This window comes from Vanessa atalanta, chromosome 3 (genome assembly GCF_905147765.1).
Source record: "Vanessa atalanta chromosome 3, ilVanAtal1.2, whole genome shotgun sequence".
In the NCBI taxonomy this organism is placed as follows: domain Eukaryota; kingdom Metazoa; phylum Arthropoda; class Insecta; order Lepidoptera; family Nymphalidae; genus Vanessa; species Vanessa atalanta.
This window is the reverse complement of record NC_061873.1, coordinates 5,035,232-5,061,103: the sequence shown is the minus strand read 5'-3', so window position 1 is coordinate 5,061,103 and position 25,872 is coordinate 5,035,232. Positions and strand designations below refer to the sequence as shown.

At 31.0% G+C, this 25,872-nt stretch overlaps 1 protein-coding gene across 1 annotated transcript; it reads left to right on the top strand.

The window, feature by feature from the left end:
- Positions 1–768: 768 nt before the first annotated feature.
- LOC125077311 (large neutral amino acids transporter small subunit 2) lies at positions 769–24,356 on the top strand. The gene is made up of 7 exons (XM_047689221.1): positions 769–1,152; positions 6,467–6,765; positions 12,249–12,374; positions 14,027–14,168; positions 20,733–20,856; positions 21,608–21,808; positions 23,415–24,356. Exons 1-7 carry the CDS (start codon positions 1,010–1,012, stop codon positions 23,814–23,816), a joined length of 1,437 nt encoding a protein of 478 aa, XP_047545177.1. The 5' UTR covers positions 769–1,009; the 3' UTR covers positions 23,817–24,356.
- Positions 24,357–25,872: the final 1,516 nt, after the last annotated feature.

Sequence of the window (25,872 nt, the reverse complement as noted above, 5' to 3'; positions counted from 1 at the left end):
CTGTGAAGTAAAGTAAGTAAGTAACTTTCTAGTTATATGCGACATTGACTTCAATGTTATTTTTTATAATAAAGTGACGAAATATAGTTTCTAAAATAAACAGTGACTATGGTAAACTACATTTAAGTGATATAATGTTCTTTCTATAAATTCCATAATTCTATTACTATTTTTTCAACATTTATTTATTATTTAACTGTGTTTATAAGGTCCAATTCATATATTGCCAGCTCTCTTTATATTACAAGTGATTGTATAATAATAATACAGTTGTCATTTAATTGTATGAGGTAATGTTTTTATTATAATTGATTATGCTAACGCTGCTTTTATATGAGTAGGTAGACGGATGTTTGGTAAATAGTAAATTGTTGTCGGTTAGAACGATGTAGATCAATGTAGAGCTTCAAGAAAATGATGCAACAAGTTCTTTAAATGGCATCAGTATTATGTCTTGCTTTTAAATTATAACATTTGTAATCCCGTTCAAATTACAAAAGTTAAAACTATTATTTGTTTTAAATAAGATCTATTTCCCATCTTTATTGAGTAGGGTCCAACGAAAACAAAACCCAACCGTTACTTCTTATTATTTTAAAAAATGCCCGCTGTAGCATTAGTTTAACATTGACAGAGCGATGTTTTTACTCTGTCTCACAACCGATTTCATTATTTGTTATCTCGCTCATTGCGTATGAAACAGCAGCGAGTAGCGACCACGACCGGGGTACTCACTACTCAGTAATCGCATTCATAAAATCACAGGCCACACATGCGCCGAGGTGGCTACTCGCCTTTTACGCGTCACACGTTTCACGTACTTTTTGACGTCAACTTCTCTTCGTGTCTAGTTTGGGAGATCGTAAAGATGGTAACAGAAAGTGAATCAGTCGTGTAATAATTACCGCTTCGAGCAGTTCGTAAGTTTTCGTTTCACACAGTGTAGCACTTGAAGCTCACTGAGCCACGTGCATTTTGTTTATCGCTGTTCGTGATTGATTTTTGCGGCATGGGCGAAGAAACTCAAGCCGGCGACGGAAAAGTGACATTAAAACGTAAAATAACGCTATTTAATGGTGTTGGTATAATTATTGGGACAATAATTGGCTCAGGAATATTCATATCTCCGACTGGAGTTTTTCTTTACACGGGGTGAGTAAATGTGTCAAAATTCCCGCCTCTACATTTCTATTAATATTGTTTTTGCTCGCAAAATAGAAATAACGCAATGCGCATGCTCTGTTGTTTAATTTGTAATAAATTAACAAAAATAGGAACTTCATTAAACATGAAATATTTCATATGACGAAAATTGTGAAAACGGTTACAATAAATAGGTATATATGTTATTTGTTTTTAAAGAAATAGAACACGATAGTAGATATAATATATAAAGTAACGATATTATTGAAATTAATATAATAATGATTAATTTAGGCACCTATTTTTTTCGTAATGGTTTGTAATTAGTAATGAATTTAGCCGTAAATGTAATATTAAAGAGAGCTCTACTTACTTTGAATAGTTTTGAATGAAGCATGAAAACAGATGTTAATATATGAGATATTGTGAAAAATTGTAGTAATTCACGTTGTAAGAGGCAATAAGACTAAAAGAACAAATAATAAGCTAATAAAGATAATACAATTATGACCGTGACAAATCTTGTTATACAGTTAAGTTTATTTTTAATAATTATAATCTTACATATTTTAATTTATTAGTAAATGGTTCTCATTACATTATAGCAAATACAATTATTATACTGACTCAATTAATAAATTGAAATGATATGGTACGTGTAAAAGTTAACAAATAAATGTTATTATCGGTAAAAAAGCTTAAAACTTTACATTAGTAAAGTAACAGGTCATTACTATTAAAAAGGTTCGTCTTGTGGGGAAGTTTTGGAGTATGCTCCACCAAATTGCACCAAAGTGAATATTCAAAACATGCTGGTTGGTTTCCATCATAGCTGATCAGCATGATTAATTGTTACGAAAAGGTATGAACCCGCAATTTTTCCATAAGATTCGCGTAGTATTAAAAATGGAGTTACCTTTAATACTTAATTAGTAATTATTTTAAAAGAAAGGAAATGAAACGCAATAATTGTGCTGAATTCAGACGTACCTGCAATAAACTTTAGCCTTCAGTATTAGACAGCTAAGTGTATATCTTTGCATTAATTTCTTAATTTTTGTTGAACACAAGTAAATATATGCAAATTCAATTTTATAAACTTGATTCTTGAGGCAGTAACTACATGTATTTAGACCAGTATAACTGAGAATATAATGGTATCGATTTCGTCGAGGAATTAATTAAAATTTATTGAATTTATAAAACTTGAACGAATGGTTCTGGCATTTTTTTATTTGCCACAGATAGGTAGCGTATTATGCAAAAAGCCCTATGACCAAGTGTAATTACTCATACATCTGTACATGTCATTGAACTCCTCCTAAACGATTGGTGTTTTTTTTGTATATTATTGAATGGGTACCTGTGTTTTTTTAAATCGAATCAGGGGCGTTGCGATCAAGTCGAAGATTTTTTTTTAATATTAAACTATTATATCGTTAATATGACGGAGTCGGTGAGGATAGTTAGCTAAAAATAATTTATTATTGACATGTAAAGATAACGCTGATCTGGGAAGAGGAAAAGCCGATATATTAAATGTAATGTTTAATTATTATTTTCTTATAGTAAAAAATAACCAATCAAGATGAATATTCGAGGTTTTTATAAGAGCTTATGACTCACGGAATAATATTAATTTAAATGTAATATACCACTGTATCAGAAAATAAATTCTAGCGTAATGTACCGGAAATTAACTCATTACTCTAATTCATTACTTGTATTAATTACTTACAGTTAGATTATATATCATGAAATAATTTTCATGGAGAAGTTGTTATGGTAGTAATATTATTTGAAAAGGCAACACAATTTTTTGTCCACGATACCGAAGTCTCAAGTAAACTTAGACTATAAAATGTACTATTGTATATTCTAACCACAATAGGACATATGGCAAATAAACTACATTTGACATCGAATTCATGCGATATCATTGGTCGAAAGCTTGAATAATATACGGTACTAATCATTATGGATTTGCGAAAAATTGCGTTTTGAACGTTGAAAGAAGGTGTTGTCAGAACTTTGGAAGTAAAATTAAATTGGATATAAGTGGTAAAGTAAAATAGTGTGCATTATAAATAAATATATATATTAAGAACTTTGAGGAGTGCAAAAAATGGCTGAGCATTCCTTGAACTGGAACCTTGATGAACCTTGAAATAGATCGTTATGGATCTTATCTTTATTATTATAAAGTAGCAACAGCTTGTAAATATCCCACCGCTGGGCTAAAGCCGCCTCTCTTTTTGAGAAGAAGTTTAAGTGTAGCCTTTTCTAAGAGTGTATGAGTCCACCACGGCATTAGAGCCGCTGCTCTGGACTCAAATGTGGCAGATATTCATCCGATACATGCAGGTCTTTATAATGTTTTCGTTATCCGCCAAGAACTAGATGATTCGAGCACATGAAACTTCAGTCTCTGCTAGCCTGGGTTTGTGCCCGCAATTATCGTTTAAAATTTACGTGTTCTAACTACTCAAATTATACCTACATATGCATATTTAAACTGTAAAACATGCTATTGTGTGATGTAATGTTTGAATGAACCATTTGACCTGACAGCTTGAAACAAGAATAATAATAGACTTTTTTTTTATCGCAGCGTAATATTTCAAGACTAGGATTAAGACAACTTGGTAAATGTTCGTTAGTTTTATACAATCTTAATCACTCCAGAACGGCTAAATGATGTGGAATAGCACATAGGTTTTTAGTTTGGTTCCTAGGTTTCTAGTTCTACATTCTCTCAATAGAAAAACACGTAAGATTTAAAATAAGACAATGCATAATAAGCTATTAAATAGGAAGTTGATTGTGTGGGTCGACTAAACAGTTTTGTGTACCATAACTGGACCATTCTGTATGTTTTAGCAATTTTTAGTTCAGACATAAAAAACTTACAAAATAATCTTGAATGAAATATCATTACGACTTGAAAAATCTTTCCGTTTCAAAATTTTTGACGGTCACACCTTTTATTTTTTGTTCGCCGTTTGTTTGCTTATTTTTTCCGCCATTTTGATAATATTTTCTGGAAAGAATTAGTGTACAATACTGAATACATGTAGTATTGTACACTGATTCTTTCCGTTGGGCTTTTCTAAGATATGACTCAAATTGTAAAACAAGATTTTGAATCAGAATCAGAAAATCATAAACCAAATTGTCATTCTTAATAATTATAACATTTATAGGATACTAAAAAGGAAACTAAGATAAATCAGTTGGCAACATTTCATGAGTGAGATTCGATGTGAATTCTTACAGAATAGTGATCGTAACAGTTCGTGACTAATGCATAATTATAACTGAATAAATATAAATATATATATATATATATAATAAGGTTTGTATTACGCACCAAGTCAGTTGAAAATTAAAATTAATTTCGCAAATAAGAGAATGGGTATCAATTTTCATCTTCAATTTTAACTGTACCAATTAGCACAAGTACTTGTAATGTATTCCTTTAATTGTCATGTGGAAGGATTAACGTTATATAATGTTTTATATTTCAGTACCCGTTTATATTGCAAACAAAATTTAAATATTTCTGATAAGCTTAAGATAAAAATACCAAAATATTCTTTATTTTTGAATCGGCATATTATTGAATAAAATGTAAACCTAAGACAGATTCTGAAAGTTGATTTTACTGAGAAGAACCGACGAGGAACTCAGTAGTTACCCTTTTCCACCAATATACATTGTTATAATAATTAAATACTATTAAATTTATTAGTTATCCTCTACCAGAAATGTCAACTCTACCGTATCATATATGCTTGTATTGAGTAAAAAGTTCTCTTTCTAATTTTTTTTAAGAAATTTATATTTATTAATTCGAAATAAAATAAAAAATAAAAAAAATAAAATTTTATATGTATATATTAAATTTATTTATATATAAAATCAATAAAGCTTATAGCAAACAACACACGTAAAAGAGAAACACATTAAATAGCGAATTAAAGAGAAAAAATATCATATAACTATTAGCTAGCTCCCTATTATACTATTATATGAAAATATTGATATTGGTGATACTACATATTAGAATTATATACAATTTTGTGTATATTAAAAGATTTTCCTTAAAAATATTTTTATTACTAAAAACTATTTGATTTGCTTCAGTGAACTTAAGCAAAAAAAACTTAATATTATTTTCTTATAGCAACACAAAATTATTAATTGTAATTTATATCAGCGATTATACTTATTAAATCGAACTTGCTAAATACAGTTGAATAGTGAACGCAACGAGTTGGCAACAGGGCCAAGGCTGATCAGAACCTAGTTTACCGACACACCAAAGTTATCACCTTTCCGAAACGACCCTTAGTTTATTTTAATGTTTAGCACGTCATACCTAAAACTACAAAATCGTTTTTATTTCATTTACAAACACGAACATAACCGATCGTGTTTGTAAATTTAATAAAAACATTTCTGTAGTTTGAGTTAGATAGGCACACGAGCTACCTGTTCAGTTTTTTCTTGCAATCGTTTTACGAACGTGTAATGACTTTTTACTCACCAATAGTTTTGCTTAAGGCTTATTTTTATACAACTTTTTTGATACAACCACTTGGTGTTAGGGCTTTTTGCAAGCCAGCCTGGGTAGGTACCGTTCACTCATCAGATATTCTACCGCCAAAGCACAGTACTTAGTATACTTGTGTTCCAGTTTGAAAGATGAGTTAGCCAGTGTAACTATAGTGAGCCGATGTAAGGAATTGTTAATATTTTTTACAGCGCCATTCTCTATGGGCGGTGTTGACTTACCATCGGGTGGCCCATATGCTCGTCCGCCAACGAATGCCATAAATAAAAAAATAGTGTTTTCTAATAATAATCCTCCATCGGTCTTTTGTATTGTGAAAAGTCATTGCGATTCACTCAATAATTGCGATTAGGGCATTTTGTTACATTCTAAATAGAGACACATTACTTCTTTTTTTTTAAAAAGCGATAAATGTTAATCCTGAGCGAAGTCATATGTCATATCCTATTTCAATGTGGTTTCACCCAAATACCAATCCATCTCAGATCATGTTATAGGAGCACACCGTATAAGTACGCACGCAGTAAACAGTATTATATTTCATTACATTTCGTGGAAAATTCTTATGGAGTTGATTATAAGAAACGAAACTGTTAGCGGTGGCACAGCTCACACAGTGGTCACTTCCTGTATTATTTTTTATTAAATTATGCCACATCTATTTTTACTAGTAAACTTATTGTGTTGAATTTAATTTTTGTTTTTAACGTTTTATTCGTATATTTATGTATTATGTATTTGTTACAGATCAGTAGCCGCGTCTTTACTGATATGGCTCGTGTGTGGGCTATTATCGACATTAGGGGCACTCTGCTACGCCGAACTCGGCACCTCAATATGCCGGTCGGGCGGTGATTACGCTTACATCTACACCGCTTTCGGTCCCTTGCCTGCCTTCCTGAGGATGTGGATAGCTCTACTTATCATCAGACCGACGACGCAGGCAATCGTGGCGCTCACGTTTGGACATTATGTCGTTAAGCCATTCTTCCCCGAATGTGATCCACCTCAAGATGCCGTCAAACTTCTTGCTGCTGTTTGTCTATGTGAGTAAAATTAGGTTGTATAATTTGAAATTTAAAAAATATCTATAAATTATACTATGTGGCAAATATTGAACAAACACTTAAAAGGCTATGAGAATCTTAACTGAAGTTGTGTTTAAGACCATTTGGATTATAGTTGTCGATGGTCACCTCACGAAATTATCTGTGGATTAGGATTCGAAACATATTTACTTGTAAATTTTAATCAAAATTTAAGCACTCGAAGGTTTGTACTTTTTATGTTTAAAATATTTCGCATTTTAAGGTCATGGTCAAGTTATAGACAAATGACCTTTGACAATGTGAAGTTAAATACGATAACAAACCACTTTTGATATTATTAACGTTAATAAATAGTTTATTAATAACATATGATAAATGTACATACCATATAGATATGTTATGATAATGCTCGTAAAATAAAAACCGCATTTTTTAGCTGCTGACATACTTAAGGCTTAAGCTATTAGTGCTGACCTTAATTATTCAAGACAGATTAATCAGGCGTTTCAGACAAGACTCATTATTATGATTATCTTACTAGATACTTTATTTTCTTAAAATTGGTGTATATTATGGGTTTCATACTAGTGAAAATTTAGTATCGTTTAAGAAAAATATCATTATGTCGATATTTTTTGTATCTTTTCAATATATGCGAAGACGTAGTTACAGGGAAATACTTTGCATGTACCTAAATTATAATTAAAAAAAATTGTTAATAGAGAAATGTCTATAAATAAACTCAATGCATGTGTATTCTATATTTAAATTAATTCATACATACACATTCATCAGTCTTATATTCGAATTTTGAAAAATATTATAATTAAGAAGAAACAAACGTTATACCTTATTTCATATAGTAAGTCGGTTTTTATTAAATTTGTTTAGGCAAATCCTATAGAATAATTATATGACTCATAAAGTCATTCCGTTGGCGCCAGTAGGACGACAAACATTATCTACGGGTAAGATCTCATCATAATATCATTAAGCTAATCTCTCTCCATATACATTGCTATAACGAAATTTTGAGAAAAACAAATATGTTGTATCGCAATTAAAGTATTTCACCTATGGTAAATACAAGCGATAGTCCAGTTAGCAAAATTCAAAATTTGTTGGATGATTTTTCGATAAGTATTACGCCAAAAGGCTGTACGAGTAGACTCTATGCCGGAGAATGTTGTTAAGAGTGATAATCATACATTACTTATGTATTTAGAAAATGTCAACCAAGATTAGCTTTCTCCGCCATCTTGAAAGGATCCATTTTGTTTTTATTTATAACTCTTCGTTATGATATGAAAATTGCGATTATATCTTCGTTGACATTTTCAGGACTCACTTTTAAATATTATTGTTAAAAAGTATACAGAATATATAATAAAATAAAATAAAATTAAAAAAAAAATCTTCACAGTAAATGAGACCAAACAATAAATAATTTAGTTTTGTGGTAATATACATTAAAAAAAGCCTAATTGATAAACTCCTTCATTATTTGAACTATGTTAAATCACCCCCTTCGGTTTTAATATAAATGCATTTTTGACATGTATAAAATAACTGGACTACCGCACACAGTAATATAACATAAAGATAGATTGATTAAATTAATATATGTTGTAATTACTCAGTCAACAGCCCAGGACATAAAAAATAAAAAAATTATATATTTGCGAGCTCATTTCCATCCTTAACTTTATTTCACTTTCCATAAAACCATGTATATCTCGGGAATAAATACAGTTACTTCAAAGCTATTAAATGCCTTGCAGATACCGGTAATACAGTTCGCTGTCCTTTTGAGTGTAAATATGATCACTGCCACAGCGATCTTGGGCTATTATATTATCCTATTAAATGTTTTACTTCTGACTCGATTTAAAATGGTTTAGTTTTTACATAGTTTTATTGTTATTTTTATTAAAACTTTCAATACTAATTTAAGACGAAATTAAAAGAGAAAGGAAATATGATGACAAACTATAAAAAACTAAACAAAACTTATATAAAAAAGTTGATGTGATATTTCACATATAGAAGATTTTAAAGTCCGATCTGAGCCTATATTGCAAATAAAAAAAATTAAAAAAATCGAAAGTTTAAAATAATATGTTTGTTGTAGTTACTTTAGAGATTAATATTATTTATGTAAAGAGATCAAAATCAGTCAATGTCTACTAAATACGGTGTGCTGCTTGTACGAGTATATGTGTATATAGTGACGCCCCAGATCACTGATCATTGTCAATACGAGAGATTGATCAGAGGTTGGGCATCGGATATTCACTTCATCCTATTACACCAGACTAAATGAGTTCGTAAATTGACATACAGTCAATGTATGAATCATTGATACTTTCCTCAATAAAAATGTCGCATATTTTGAATCGAGATTAACGAAATACTGATGACCGTAGTGTGTGCTAAAAGGTCTCTTATAGTATCCGGTAATTTTCATTCAAAGTCAAAGTCAAAAATCTTTATTCAATATGAAAGTGTTACACTTGCTTATTGAAAGTCAAAAATCTGAAAAACTGGTTCGGAAATTAACACCTCGGAACTGAGAAGAACCGGCGAGAGAAAATCAGCGGTTTTTTTTTGAATAACAAGCATTTCATAATAACAAGCATTGATTGTTTGTTTTCTTGTATAATAATAATACACATATTTTCGTTATTTGAAACAGCCTAGAGGCGATCATCTCATTCCCATGGTATGCAATCAGTTATCATATTAGTTCATAATAAAAACCTTTATTAAATATATAACGACTCGTGTTATTGTCTCCACTACTGACAGGGCTAGTTCATTTTACGTCCAAAGAATTGGAGTCAGGATTCAACGGCAAAATGATGCTGGTATTGTTGCTAACATTCCGTAGCCAGTTTCTATTTTTAATTATATATACTTTAACTATTGTCCTAAACTTAAAGTTTGTTCCCTAAAAAGTTTATTTGCAGCAATAATAAAATAGATATGACTGACCACTTTTAAACGTAAACATATTTGATTTAAAAGGTCAATCAAAAGGTAAATCTCATTATTTCCAATATTAAACAGAATTATTAATGCGATCGGGTAAATTTTATTAAAATAATGATATGAAGGAATTTATGACAAGCACATTCGTAATATTCATAATTAATGATATCCGCGCAACATTAAAGGTAAACATTATTAGTTGTTATTCATAAGGAGCTTTAATATAATCATATAATTGTTCATTCGAGTCTTCGAGTATATATTCTAGTATAAATCATAGTCGAACAATGTAGCCTACCTATATAGCAATAATAGGCAAAAACTCTAGCAAAGGTTCGAAGCTCAGTTACAGGTAAAGGTGCCTGGAAGAGCACTAAAAGGCTGGTTCCTCGCGTTCTCCCTTAGTCTTAGATGTTGCGATGACGAGTCTGCGCAAACACTTTAGTCGGAGATATTATATATCTTCAGCGCTGAAAGTTTTGAGATTGGTTACTATGGCACAATTCATTCAATAGTTAATTATTCTTTTTTTACGTGATATATACAGATAGGATTTGAAAAAAGAAATAGAAACAGATGTCCAGCAGATGAAACAAAATTTAATTCGTAGGAAGAAAATTATATATGAACATATTTTGTCATATTAGCAAAATGATTACAATTTTATTTAATTTTTCTTTTCAAAAACATTGTCACATTTTAAAACATAATTAGAGAAAGTGCGTCAATTTTGTTGCAAGTGATATTTTTTACATAAATGTGTTAGGTATTGAGACACTAACATACTTTAAAAGCTATCTGTAATTCATCTTCCTTGTTGTTGCGGAAATTTCCACTTAACCCAATTACTGTTCGGAGAGTAAGACTTAGGACATATAAACATACAGTGGTATATTCTCATTATATGTTAGTTAACGAGTGAATATGACGCAGGGAGAAAGTTTAAACTAAAACCTACAAAATTACGTGTCGTCAAAGTATGTAATTTGTGATGATTTCATTTATGTATATTCATCTAGTGGAACAAGCGAATACAAGTCTTGTATCGGTATAGTCTCGGTTTATAGAGACATATATATGATAAAACGCATTTACCTATTTAATTAATATGTTTTTACATTGAAGACTGGTTGAAATGCTAGTACTATTATACTTGGGCTGGATTCTTTGGACCAAACTAAGATCACTCTTCTGTTACTAGAGGATTGCTAGATAGAATGTTACATCTTTTAGATATTTTTTGCGCTATTACTCAAGTTATTCCAACAATATTAGAAATTTCACAGAGATTTATTTTCGAATGATATTTATGTAGTTATATTTAGTTAAAATATAATCCTCGTATGCTGTTTTATTAGAGTAAGTAATTGGTATTTTATCCTTGTATTGCATAAGAGCCTAGGTGACCTTGTGGTTAGACTAAGTGAATCTTAGCCGAATATTATGAGTACTCAGACAAGCACTTATTAATTTTCAGGTATTTAGTTTGGGTTTATAATCAATCTCCGTTTTCATGTCATCAATGCAAATCTACCTCATGACTTTTACAGGCTGTCAAAATCCTTTTTTTATAGACGAGTAAATAGGCAAACTGATGAAAAGTGCCCACCATCGTCCATAGAAATTTGCTTAAACACCAGATTATTAACCATTCATTACAACATTAAAGCGATACCAACTGAGATGTAATTTTATGTCCCTACTGGCTCACTTACCCTTCAGACCAGAATACAACAATACTGTGTATTGTTGTTTGGCGGCAGAGTATGTCATGAGTAGGTATTATAGCTACTCAGACCAGCTTGCACAAAGCCCTACCACCACATAAAGTATTTATATAATGTTCACAACAATATTTAAATTTTTCATTTATAGACGACCTCGTTACAGTTTTTGTCCGTGGAAAAATTACGGTCCACGTAATTATGGTTTGGCTTGTAGTATTGTTTATCTCAGAGAAAAGGTTCAAGGAATCAGTTTATCAGAGGACAACGTTGTAGACAACATATTTTATTCGCATGCGTAATGAAGATACGAATTTAGATTGATATGTTCGAAATAAATCTTATATGTGTCTGTCCGTCTCAAAGATATAAGTCTGATGCATTATTCCTGAGACGTATTTTTCCTCTGATTTATTAGTATTTTTTTTATTATTTATTTATTAGCACCTGAGTGGTGAGTGGTCAACATCGGTCATAAACATGGGCACTTTAGGAACTATGAACCATTGCCGACTCTCACTAACCCTAACTAAGGTAACTAAGATGTTATGTTATAGTTGAGATGTTGTGCCCGAAGCACAAGGAATATAAAAACATTCCAGTGTTAGTAACACGGGTACATAAATGAAGGAATATTGTACATAAAGGTGATTTTTCGAATCCTTGCTACTTTTATTTATTTCACAATCATATCAACGTGGACAACATCCTGCACACAAATTATATGTTTAATAATTTTAAATAAATTAAATTATTATTTGACAGGTGTGCTGACAGCAATCAATTGCATTAGTGTGAGATGGACGATGCGCATACAAGACGTGTTTACAACATCGAAGCTTTTAGCTTTGGTCGTCATCATAATATCAGGATTATACTACATATGCATCGGTAAGTGACAACATAAAACCTATAATAACAAAAAAAGCAGCTGATCATTTCTTATTAGATAAAATAATGCATCGACTCATCTTTGTAATATGCACATAATCCAGTTGATGAACTAAGTGCATATCACAAACAAACTTGGGCATAAATACAAGTTAATACCACTTTGTTTTCACGTGTTTAATTTGTGTTAATAACTCATCACGGATTCAGTATTAAAGAAAAACATCTTAAGGAAAACGGCATGTGTTGATTAATTCGAAAATTTATCGAACAATCATCTTCATAGAAAACATTGTTCTGTATAAATCTCTCATAGTTCAGTGAGACGGGTGTTTGACACTGTAGGAGTAACACCCGAGTAGCATACGATTAAGTGGCCTAACGTACTTTTCGAGGCACAAGTGTATCACGTACTTCTTAATTCCAGGCTTCTACTAAATGTCTAATTAACAGTTGATATTAATAGCCTTCATTGGGTCTACCCAGAATTCGAATCTCGACATCACCGCAAGTAAATATCGCAAATTATATTTAAACTAAGGCGCTTTTGAGTCCCTATTCTAGCTGTGGCACATTTAAAAGGTGTATAACATTTACAAATTACCAAAAGAAAAAATCTTTTAAAATCGTGAAAATGATGTTTGAGCAATAATGTAATATGTACTTATAGAACTGTTACATAATTTAACAAAGTTAAAAATAAGTATGATAAAAATTTATGTAAACATTTTAGATAAGGTCCTAAATACCTCTCAGATAGGAATATATTTTAGTATCTCTTTGAAACTTCTCAATAACATATTATTTTGAACACAACATTATTCTTGTTACATTATCGGAGTTCCATTTTGTAATCTTACGCGAATTGATATATAAATATAATTAAATCTATTTTAGTACAAACTAGGTACCAAGAGTATTTTAGTAGCCAAAAGGTAAATGAACTGATGACTACAACATAAAAAGTTCCGGGTTGTTAACTATTTGGACATGTTTGAAGTAAATTAACTCATTTTATATTCTTACGTCTGTTGTCGACGTTATTATTCCATTATGTCAAGCCAATTACACCGCCGGCGTGAGAATCGATACAATAGGGATAAAGTTTCACAAAGTTAACGCACGCCAATGACTGTATACGTATTATCTATACTTAATATTATAAGTGAGAAAGTAAATCTGTCTGTTTGTTGTTAACCGAATTTGATGAAATTGGTATGTAACAACTTCAATGCTGGCGAAGCTGCGGGTGACATCTGGTGGTTAATTAATATATTTTAAATTCAATTCACATCTATTTGTGGTGCATGCCTGCCTCGTTGGTCTATTGGGTATAGGCATATTCCAAGGTCATGTGATCAAGCAAATTGAAAAAGTAGTTTTTTATTTTTATCTAGACATTCAGATAGTAATAGTCCGGAGTCTGGAAATTGAGAGTGCTTAAACTTGCTTGGCTTAGAAAGCATGTAAAACCAGCCTGAGTCTGATCTTTGAATCCGAAATCTCTGAGGACCAGCTGAATGTTTGTTTGTCTTTGTGTATTTGAATCCGCTTTTAATGATAAAAAAAACTTTTTAGTTTGCCATTTAATTTGAAGTTTTAGATTCGTTAACGGAAAGTGTACTGTATTGAATTTGCTTTATTTTATGCAGGCCATCACGAAAACTTCCAGAATGCTTTCGAAGGCGAGTATAGTGCAGGAAAGGTGGCTTTAGCTTTCTATTCGGGTCTATTTGCCTTCGGAGGCTGGAACTACCTTAACTTCGTCACTGAAGAACTTCAAGATCCTTATAAGTAAGTACATAATACCTTATATTATTATATAATTACTATAAATTTATAGTGTGATGTATCAAATAATAATCATTTTTGGAGTTTGGTGTAACATTCACAAAAACATACAGATAAATGACGTAAATAAACGGATCAATGCTTATGAAGATAAAACAAGCAGATAGTTACAAAATAAATTAAAACATATCGGTAGTAAGTAGACATATAATTTAAAATAATTATTTATCTAACGAAAAATAATATTTTATGTAAATTATTATTAATTATAAAAAAAAATGTATTTCTTTGTAAGATCTATGAATTTAGAACTAACTTAGACAGAGTCAACCCCTTTATATAAGTTTCAATTGAATGAATGAATGAATGGATAAACGAATTTAGGTTTGGTCTTTGCACTGAATGGTATATTCATCGTATATTAAATTTGTAAACCGTCCGTCTTGTTACTCAGAAAACTTTATTTCAAATAAATAAGATTTCGATTTACAGCCGGACTGTGTCTTATGAAAATACAACTCAGCCTGCGGTTAGCATGACTTGTTGTTTATTTTTATTGACACTTCAATAAAGATTTCCTGTAATTCAAATAAAATAACCTATTATATTCTTTATTATAATAGCTTTAGTCTATTATCGAGAAATAAGGATAAGTTTATAATGCCAAGTTTCCGACTTCACAGTTGATAAATCCTTCCTGGGTCAAGGTATTCGTTTCTTTAATAAATTTCCGAAACTATTTTTAACTATGCCGAACCATAATTCCGCATCGTTTGTTAAAAAATACAAAAATAATAAAGCATATCGCTTAACACATGATGATGAAAAAACGTGAAACTTGTACTTGTTGATTTTCGGGCAGAATAGATTATATAACTTCAATTGTATTTAATTAACATAAATTTGTATTTCAAAATTTGGAAAAGAGAAACTGATTTAGTTGCTGGTTCTTCTCGGTAGAATATACATTCCCAACCGGTGGTAGCTTTACGTTTATTAAAATTCCGTAAAATGACGATTGAAAAGGGCTCGTAAAAGCTTACTTGAATAAAGTATATTTAGATTGATCGAATGATTAGTAATAAGAACGAGCTATTATCGCAGATTAAATGACGGACAAGAACAAATGCGCTTTCGCTTATTTGTATTAATATGATGAAAATATCATCATTCATCCTCCTCCCTTTATCTCTATTTTATTTTGGGTCAGCGCAGCATGTCTTCTTCTTCCATACTTCTCTGTCTGACGTCATCTCACAAGTAACATTATTTCTAGCTATATCGTCTTTCAATCCATCCATCGTTTCTTTGGTCGTCCCCTACCTCAATATCCATAAAAATACGATGAAAATAATCGTGAGAAAAAAGTTTTGATTGAAATGAATGTCTCTTATAATAAATATTTCATAACAACCAAATTATAAAGAGGCCTGCTAGTCGCAATGGTTTATCGGTGTCGGGTTGTCAAGAGATGTAAAAATCGGTTGTTCGATCCTAGCTCTAGTGTCCTTGCTCTTTGCGGTATCGTTTAGGTTAAGGAAAAATTATTAATTTAAAAATGGTCGACGTAAATAAGTCTTTAGTTTCTTTAAAAAATCATTAATATAATTCTATATTTTATATAAAATGAAATAATAACATTATAATTGTTGCCTAGATCGATTATTACTATACGAAAAATATATTTATTGCGTTTAAGTTCTCTACGTATTTATCTAACGAGCTTCGTTTGGTATCAGCACGAGTGTCACGCTCCTGATAAAAGTTAAACGGCTTTTTATGTTATATCTAAACTAATATTATAAATGCGAAAGTAACTTTGTCTGTCTTTCTATCTGTCACTGTTTCACGGCCAAACCACTGAATGAGATTTGATATGAAGCAAGCTTTCAAGGAAGATCATTTGCCTAGCACTGACGACTAAAAGGCGACCTAAACAGTGGGCGACTACTATAATAAAAAAAAAAAAAAACAAAATGTTCTGTTGGTTCCTATATTATATACTATAATGTAGTTACTGATATTTTATGTCTTCGAGTAATCATTCATTCATTCATTCAAGCTAAACTATTAATAAAGTATTATAATGTATTTGACCAATATATTTTCACCTAACCTCCCTCATTCCCCCCCTCGACGGGTGAATGAAAGAGTAGTAGCTGATGTCATTTTCCGGGACTCGAAACTATCTCCATACCAAATTTAATCGTAATCGGTTCAGCGATTTAAGTCTATATAATATAATATGATAAACAGTTATTTTAGCATTATGTTAGTATAGAATAACATTAACATTAAATTATATTCGTTATAGTTCAGCAACAATAGCTATGAAACATTTTTCCTCGTTAAACTCGAATAACAATAGTGTTTGAAAGAATTATACAAAATACCAAAGTATGAATGACAATAGTTAATTTTAATTTTATCATCTATTAAAAATTTTGTTCTACACAACTGTGTTCTTTTTGTTCGGTTGAATTAACTCGTATTGTGATTTTGTAATCTATTGAATAGATATGGAGGTGGTTACATATTTTTGCTTATTTTACAAAGAAAAACGGGAAATGTTCGCTGTGGACAGTCATCGTTTTTTGTTAAACGAGACATTTGACTCTCGACCAGTTGAAATTTCGGTAAAATTAACGTCTTTTTTCGTATAATAAAGTACCTTACGTTTTACGTTTAAATTATTTGACACTCTAGTACAATATAATAGCCTAACTAGTTCTCTCATCCCATGCACGCTAATTATATTTATGCTTTAAAATTGATACATAAAAAATTTACAATAAAAAAACGACCTCATAAAATAAATTAAACTGTGAATTGCATTTTTTTAATACAAAGGTAATTTATTCTTGGTACTTATGGTATTTTAATGTCGATTCCAGGCCATTAAATATACTCATTCAATAAGAAATGGAATGAATTAAATTTTGTAACTTTAATTTAATTTTTATGTATTCAAAATGATAAATTTATAAGTTTTTCAATATAATGTTACGATGCCCTGCATCTACATGTGTAATAAACATGCCTGCTTGCATGTTTTGTGATTTAAAAATTATATTATTCTAGCTCTAGATGTTCAAATAAACCTACATTATATAAAGTTAAGTAACAGCCTGTAAATGGGCTAAGGCCTTTTCTCTCTTTGAGGAGAAGGCTTAGAGTTATTTACACCACGCTGCTCCATTGCGGATTGGTGGACACGCTATGTATATTAGACAATGTAGGTGCCTCACGATGTTTTCCTTAACCGCTGAGCACGAGATGATTTGTCATACAAAAAATAACACATAAATAAGGCACATGGAAATTCTGTAGTTCTTGCCTGAGTTTTAACCCGCAACCGTCGGTTAAGATGTACACTTTCTAACCATTTCGGCTTAGTTTTATATAAGTCTACGTTTTTAATTTTAAAACTATAGAGACGAGTAAGCATAAAGCGAGATTTAAGCAAACATTTTATATTTATTTACTCCCAACAGTGAACAGTCAACTAAGCTAGAGAAGATTGACACAGTTAATGAAAGTGGACAAACCATTTGAAGGAGTTCCCGCGAGAGCTCGGTAAATAGACTTTTATCGAGACGATTCCCGCAGTTGGTATATAAGCTATATATAAGCTCTCTGCTTGAATATAGAGGGATAAATTGCTGCGAATCTCGGGGGAAATATTAAATAGATGGTATTATAATTTATAACGCACACATTGATCATTACTTGATAAGCGCGCTCGTAAAACAATAGAAGTTGTGTGCGTTTTTTGCACGAGGACTGTTTCTTTTGTGACAATTGAAACACAATCAAAAAAATTAATCAAATCATCATTCATCATTCGCGTGAATTTGAATGTATTCAAATGAATTTTCGTTCACGGCAGTGTGTAAATCAAACGCGAAAGCTGAATATTTGCGTTTAGAATTTTGTAGATTTCGTGGCACGCCGCCTGTCTGACGGCAATCTTCTTTGAGTATATCTTTGCTGGTTAATTGGTCACCTGCAAGTATATTATGTGGGTTCAGGTGTTTACGTGGTACTATATTATGAATAGTAATGTTTAAAGAAATTACCTACATCGCAATAAATTCTACTTAAACAACGAAAATTATTATTGTAACGTTTGCAAGCAGAAAAATGAACTGATTATCGAAGACCGTGCGAGAACCTCAGCACGTGTCTTATCAAGTAACTCGTCTTTAAAGAACTCATTTTAAACGTAAACTTATTTTTCGTATATGCGATTGTGATTGGAGATAAGCCGAAGTAATATTTAAGTTAAAGAAAAAAACCGCCCCAAAAAAAAAAAGTCACTGACTTCCTTAAAAAGATTGATTATAATAAATATTTCTTACCTGTATAAAATTAATTCACGGTTACCTATAAAGATTTTTTAATCTATAATTTACCTTTTATTGTATAATGTCCACTGTATAGAGATTGAATGACGTATTCATACATGTTTCGTTATCGTAATTCAAGTGACCGTGTCAAGACGTATGTACATACATATGTATCGACATCTACATACATTTCACTTTCATTCGGCGCCTTTGCTCTTATCTTATTGTATACATTATTCATACAATCCTTACTCAGCGCGTCAACTTCATACATATACTACAAGCAATATAAATTAAATGGACCTGTTTGGTATATATGTGTGTGTTATATTGTTCACAAAAAGGGTACAAAATTTCATTTCGAATAGGTGAGTCATTGTGGGTTTCCAGTTCGTTTCAAATAGGGAAAGATATTTTACATTAACATGACATTGAAATATACCAACGAAGTATGTATATAGTATACTTACCGTGCATACACAAGTGGAATATACCGGCGGCGGAGAGGCCATAGCGGCATAAGAGGCGTCAAGTCGTTTGTCGTCACAGCATAAGTCTGTCTAACCCCCTCAAGGCGCGCCAATGATGCTTAATATGAAAATTGATTTCAAGTACTAATATTTGTTTGATTCGACTACAAAAATGTTTACGACACCTACCTTTTTTGAACGAATAATATTTACATACAGCCAAATTGGCGCGGCTCTCTGATCCTATCTTGCACTTTTACTTTTCGTACGCTGTTTCTTTGTCTCCTTACCGACTACCGATGTGTAATGTGTGTTACATTACACATCGGTATTTGTAGTCCAATGTAATTCTATATATAATTATTGTCACATTTGAAATATTTTTAGCGACTTTGGAATATTTCCCTGAGTTTAATTAACCGTCTTTGTTCTTTTTATCTCACTTGATCAAAAATAACATTAACTTCAATTCATTATTATATCCGAGGTGTACGCAATAATAAACCTTGGATTGTGATTTCGTTAAAACCGAATAAGTTAAATCAAAGAAAAATGGTATCTCCAATTTTATTCCCCAGCGAATTTTATTAGGAAGTCGACAGCGGAGTTCATGTTGGGGGACCAAATATTACCGAGACAATTTTTTTTATAACTAATGTCTCTAACATTAGTTATAAAAAAAATGTCATAAATAAAAAAATACCAGATCATATAATACGTTACAGACTATATCAATTATCATCGTAATTGTCAAATAAAGTAATGTTTTATTTGAATATATTTGTTGTGTCGGGCTCTAATAAATCATTTTGAAAGTCTAGTCTTTAGCTATTATATGAAATAAATGTTACTAAAGGTTTTGTTATAAATACTCCACTGAAAAGAATCGACTCTAATAGTGGTTCTTTCTTATATGTAGGTAAGCTATTAATTTACTTAGTAATATATATATATTAGCTCTTCAAGAAACCTTTATACCTTTATTAGTTATATAAACAACATTATACCCATTTGTATTGTTAAAAATAAAGTTGGATTTCAGTTGAGTTTCGCTTTTTAATCGGAACTAGTTTAGAATGTTTAGGTATATCGGAAACAACCCGCATTGAACGTATCTACTAGTGACAGTAGCTACTAATGACAAAGTATAAATTATGATTATATATTACACCTAATTAGTTTAGATTTAATAACTTAGGAACAGACTAACACATATACCTGATTAAGATGAGATGATGAGTGATGCAGTAAAGTTAATATTAGTTCTATTATTAAACTGATGTGACATGTTGCTATACAATAGAGATTTAATACAATACGATATGTTTAATAATAAAATCACGTTTAATCAACTAGGTTGCAAACACATTCGTACGGATTGACATTAGATTTTTAATTACCCACAAAATTATTATTATATAAAACTAGTACAAAGTTATATCAAATAAATTAAAAAAAGGATAATTAATTGATTGATGCAAAGGTTAAACTTAAAAATAATCTCTTAGATAATTCTAAAAAAAATACAAAATACAGTAACAGTATCACTAAAGTTCGCTTAAGTTTCCATTAAGGAAAAGCCTTCAATAATTATAAAACTGGGATAATAATCTTAAAAAGATTAAAGACATGAAAAATTCTGATAATATTTTTTATTTCCACGATAATGCCGTCCCTAAAATAATAAAATGCGTTATCTCTTAAGTATGCCAAGGAACTTTTTCATGGTGATAGTTATTGCGTTTCAGGAATTTGCCGCGTGCGATATGGATCGCTATGCCGATGGTGACAATTATTTACGTGATGGCGAACTTGGCCTACTTCGCTGTGGTGTCCAAAATGGAGATGATGTCCAATCCGGCTGTTGCTGCGGTAAGTCTTAACATCTGTAAAATGATTGATAAAAAGATTAAGTACTGAAATCTCGTTAGCTCTTTTCAGTGAAACTTTCCGAATCGTGAGTAGCTTCTGATTTATTTTACTTGTAACTGTTTTTTTTTTAATTAACCTCATAAAAGTCAATAATACTGACTCTAATTGGGTTTTCTTGAACCAAATAAATTCGATAACTACTGTGTAGTTTCTTGTATTATAATAACTATTAAAAGAAAAATTTCTGTAAGGTTAGTTCAATAGTAATAATACGAGCTAGTTGTTCTGAAAGATATTTTACAAGATATGAGAAGAATTAAATAAATTAAAGAATTGGATAAAAAGAAAGCGTTCGGCGTAATTTTCCTTATTTCTCATATTCATACAGCCAAGTCGTCAATTTTCGAATGCATTGAATAAAAATAGCTACAATGTAATTTTTCCGCTGTCAAGAATTCATTGATGATATAATTCATATTAATACAATAGTCTAACTCTGATTCATTAGCGTAGCTAGATGGGGTATTGTATTGGTGCACCACCCCTCTGCAAGTAAACTTGTCGTCCTCTCTACGAAAACACTAGTAATCCATAATTTTATCTGAACCTAAATTTGTTGAAGCGTGGCCTTTTCGAGGCCCCCAGAAAATTTTCATATTTAACCAAACCTGCAAACTTAAATATTATTTAACCAAACCTGCTTGTTTGTAAATTATATTTAAGTTTTTGAAGAAAATGGCAATATTTCCAGGTTTTCGGTGACCGCCTATTCGGCGGGTGGAGCTGGTTGATCCCCGTATTCGTGGCTCTGTCAACATTCGGAGGAGTCAATGGAGTACTGTTTACGTCAGCGCGCCTCTTCGCCACGGGGGCACAAGAAGGTCACATGCCCGGATTCTTTACTCTGTTCCACGTGGACAAGCAGACGCCGATACCATCACTTATATTTACGGTAAGTTATTTTGAATTTACAAAATATATATTTTTTCGATTTTAAAAATCCAAGTGTAGTGTTTTCCTTACTTTTATAAAATAACAACAATCAAATCAAATAAATGCATATAATATATGACATAACATAACTTTATAATTTGAATGGAGGTAACTTAGCGATTGAATTTAAAAATTATTTTCTGTTAATTATAATATATAACGAAATTCAAATATATAAGATGTTAGTGTCCCGACTTGTAATAGATTCGAGAAAGTGAAAACGAACACAAAATAAAAATCAACCGGGCTCGTGTTTTGTTTTTCTATTAGTATGTATGTCATATGAAAGATAAACTCGCGTAATATATTGGGCGTGCTCAATTTGCGGAACTGAATTAAAGACAAATTTATTACCGTGAAGCTATTCTCTAAATACATGACGACACTATCGACGCAAAACTCGATCGTTAAATTACTCGTGAAATGTTAGAAACCGACATTAATTGCTACGCTATTTTGATGTCCGTATCCCTTGAATATTTTCATTATAATTAAAGTAAATTTCACATAATAAATATAGATTTTTCTGTAACAAGAAACTCAAATCTCATCGTAGAACACGAGTGTGAAGACTCTGAATGTTATATGTGACATTGACTCTTAATAATTATAAAATTTTGGTATAGGATACACGTATCAAAATGGCGTATTACTGTAAGTCAGTTGTCAACATTTTACAAGTGAGAAACGAAATGAACTCCTACAGAATCAAACTGCTTTTTGACATTTGGCGGATCGTATTTGCCAGTTAGTTTCGAATTTGTCTTTCAGAATAATTCTGTGATATTTATACAGATGAATTCACTCACGATGGCGCGCCCCTCCACGTTAAATTATTATCGGCGTGCGTCATATGAATGACGTTCGTGCTTACAATATGTCTAGTGTGCTTGAAACGGCAAAGTAAAAATACACCAAAAATACAAATTACTTAAGTTTATTTTATTATACTTTAATTAATTAATTTCGTTTTGTTTGAATAGACCTATATGCGACTTTGACTACAAAAATTTTATAAAAATATTTTTTTATTTGAAAGATACGTTATTTGAGCGTTGTACCGGAAGCCACTTTTCAACATTTTACGATCGGATTGACCATCGAGCGTCCGCTTCTTATAGAATAGCTTTGTTGATATTGATGACATATTGTGACTATTAATGAGAGTAGTCTAGTAACACTTTTTTATGGAACGAGATTACGTCATAGCTAGAAAACTGTTTCTTCTTATTCTAGGAGTTATTTTACAGCCAAAAATTACATCGAAACCCCTATCACGTTATGTAATATGAAATGAAATTAAAAGAGAATACATATTAATTATAAAACAGAGAATATCTATTATTATACTAGCGAACCGGCTTCGCTCATTTCCAGTTTATTATTAAAAAAATATGTTATGATAACATTATAATTTACCCTATAAAACTCAGGTGTAGTTTTTTACCGGTGACCCCCTACCCTAACCCCTACCAAATCATTTTATTTTTTAGCTTTTTTTCAATATTTGTATATATTAATGGAAATTGAAATCGCGTTAAAATAACACTGTATTTTATTTCCAGTGCTTCTTCTCACTACTGATGCTGACGACGAGCAATGTCTTCGATCTAATCAATTATTTCTCGCAAACATTGTGGCTGTCCGTCGGCGCGTCAGTCGTCGGCATGCTATGGCTCCGAAGAACCAAGCCTGACATGCCGAGACCTATCAAAGTCAACCTTATCATACCCTACGTCTTCCTCATTGCGATTGGCTGTCTGGTTTTCATACCAGCGATCACCAATCCGATGGACACGGGGATAGGATTAGCGATTCTTCTATCCGGTATCCCAGTGTACTATGTCTGTGTGAAGTGGAAAGGTAAACCTCATTGCTACAACGCTTTCTCAGGCTGTGTATTAAGGTTCCTGCAGAAGTTGTGCTCTTGTATTTACGTCGATTCATTGGAGAAACTATCTAATTGAACGAATGAATTAATGTTGCAATAATGAAGATAAATGAGCTTTCTTATAATGGACCAATGTGTACTATTGTACGTTTATAGTTGAAGAGTATTTATTGGATATTTGGTGTCTTATTGATGTTGTTCTAGCGTTTATATTTTTATTTATTATACATCGGAATGGTTTATCGACAGATTAATAAGTAGAATTTATTAACATTACGAGACTAAACTCATAATATATATTTAACTCGTAAATTAATCCCTATATCAGTATTTGTAAGCGAATTTTAAATAATATATTATTATCTCGTTTTTTATAATCGTATAAATTATTGGATTAGATAAAAAGACGCGTAAGTTGAATGAATTATAGTTCAAATTGTATTGTTTGACCAAATATTTAATGAATAAGAGATCAAGTTGAAGATATCACTCATGTTATGAATTTATATTAAAAAAAAACTGGAATTAAAAATATAAATAAGTATTTTTCGCACATATTTTTTATAAAAATTTAAGTTTTTACTGGTTTAATACAACTAATAATACACACGTTAAATCCATTACACATTATTTCCATTAAAATTCAAAATTATAATTGCTCTCTTTGTTTTAAACAAATTTATATTTTAAATTAATTAAAGGATGTTTATTATTTATATACAAATAGTAATATGTGTTTTGTCTTATTATAATTTAAATACTGTTTTACTTAAATGTATATAGTATATAATATTAAGTAAGGATATGATACATTCCTAATTTTGTGCGATGTGTTAAGCTATAATTGTGTAAAAATATAGTGCTTAAACGAATCCAATGTGCTCTATTTATAACTTATTTTTAATTGACATCATCAACTGAAGACTTATATTTGAAATCTTTTAACTTAAGTAGATATTATTTAAAAATCTGATCATGGCTGTATTGTACCATACCCGTGCCTTGTCAAAGAGGAATGCATGAAATAAACAAAACAAGTACTTTGTCAAAAAATATTTTTTTATAATTGTCTGTATAATAAATAGTATGCAAACCAATATTATAAATACTAATTAGTAAAATTAAGATATTTAAAGAAAGCTATATAATACGATCAAAAATATTATGTAACTGTATCAAATAATTATATAATCTCTCAATGTAGTAGTACAACTCATTACCTAATAAATATTTATATAGTGGGACTAATACTCGTATGCACACGACTTAATGCAGTCGTATCTTTATGCTGCGTACAAATGATACAATCCAAACAAAACGAACGCCAACGAATACACTGATTCTCATTGATTCTTTATTAACCAGTAAAAAATTAAAATTAATCTTTGAGAACTTAAAAATTCCACTTCACTAGTCACAAACATGCATGCAATCAAATACATAGACAAAAATCTGTAATATAACAATTATGTTATCTTAATATAAAATAAAGCTAATCAAATAAAAAATTCCGCATTACTGTTCCGATTTACTTAAAGATGTATCAATAGTAATGAATTTTGACTTTAAAAGTTGTATCATAACAAAATCGGTTTAATGATGATAAAATATGCTGTCTTCTCCATACTACATGATGTCCGCTGTTTCTTTTAACAGTGACAAAATAAAAATATTTGTTAATTTTAATACTTATTTAACTATCCCCTAGAGAAAGCAAAAAAAAATTATAGTCCATAGGCGCTTTTTTTGGAAGTTACAGTTAACCCATGTCTCAAAGTTTAAAAACAACTAAATTTTAATTTGAAAAAATACTAAATTATTAGTATGTACATCATTAAATTTTCAGGGCTTTACGGGGTGTAGCGATCAGCAATCTTCCATAGGTCCCCTAGACCTCTGCTGTCCTCAGCCATGCTACCAAAGCCACCCCTGCATAAGTCATCAAGCCCGTCCTTGTAGGTCATCAAACTCGTCCCCACATTAAATAATTTACCATTTTACATTGTATTGCTCTGTTCCGGCTCGAGTATTGAGAGAGATGGACGATGGATGATGACGCATTGACCGTGTGGGTCAAATATATTTTCCATTGTCTCATTACCTGTCTACGCCTATTTAATAAATTAATGACT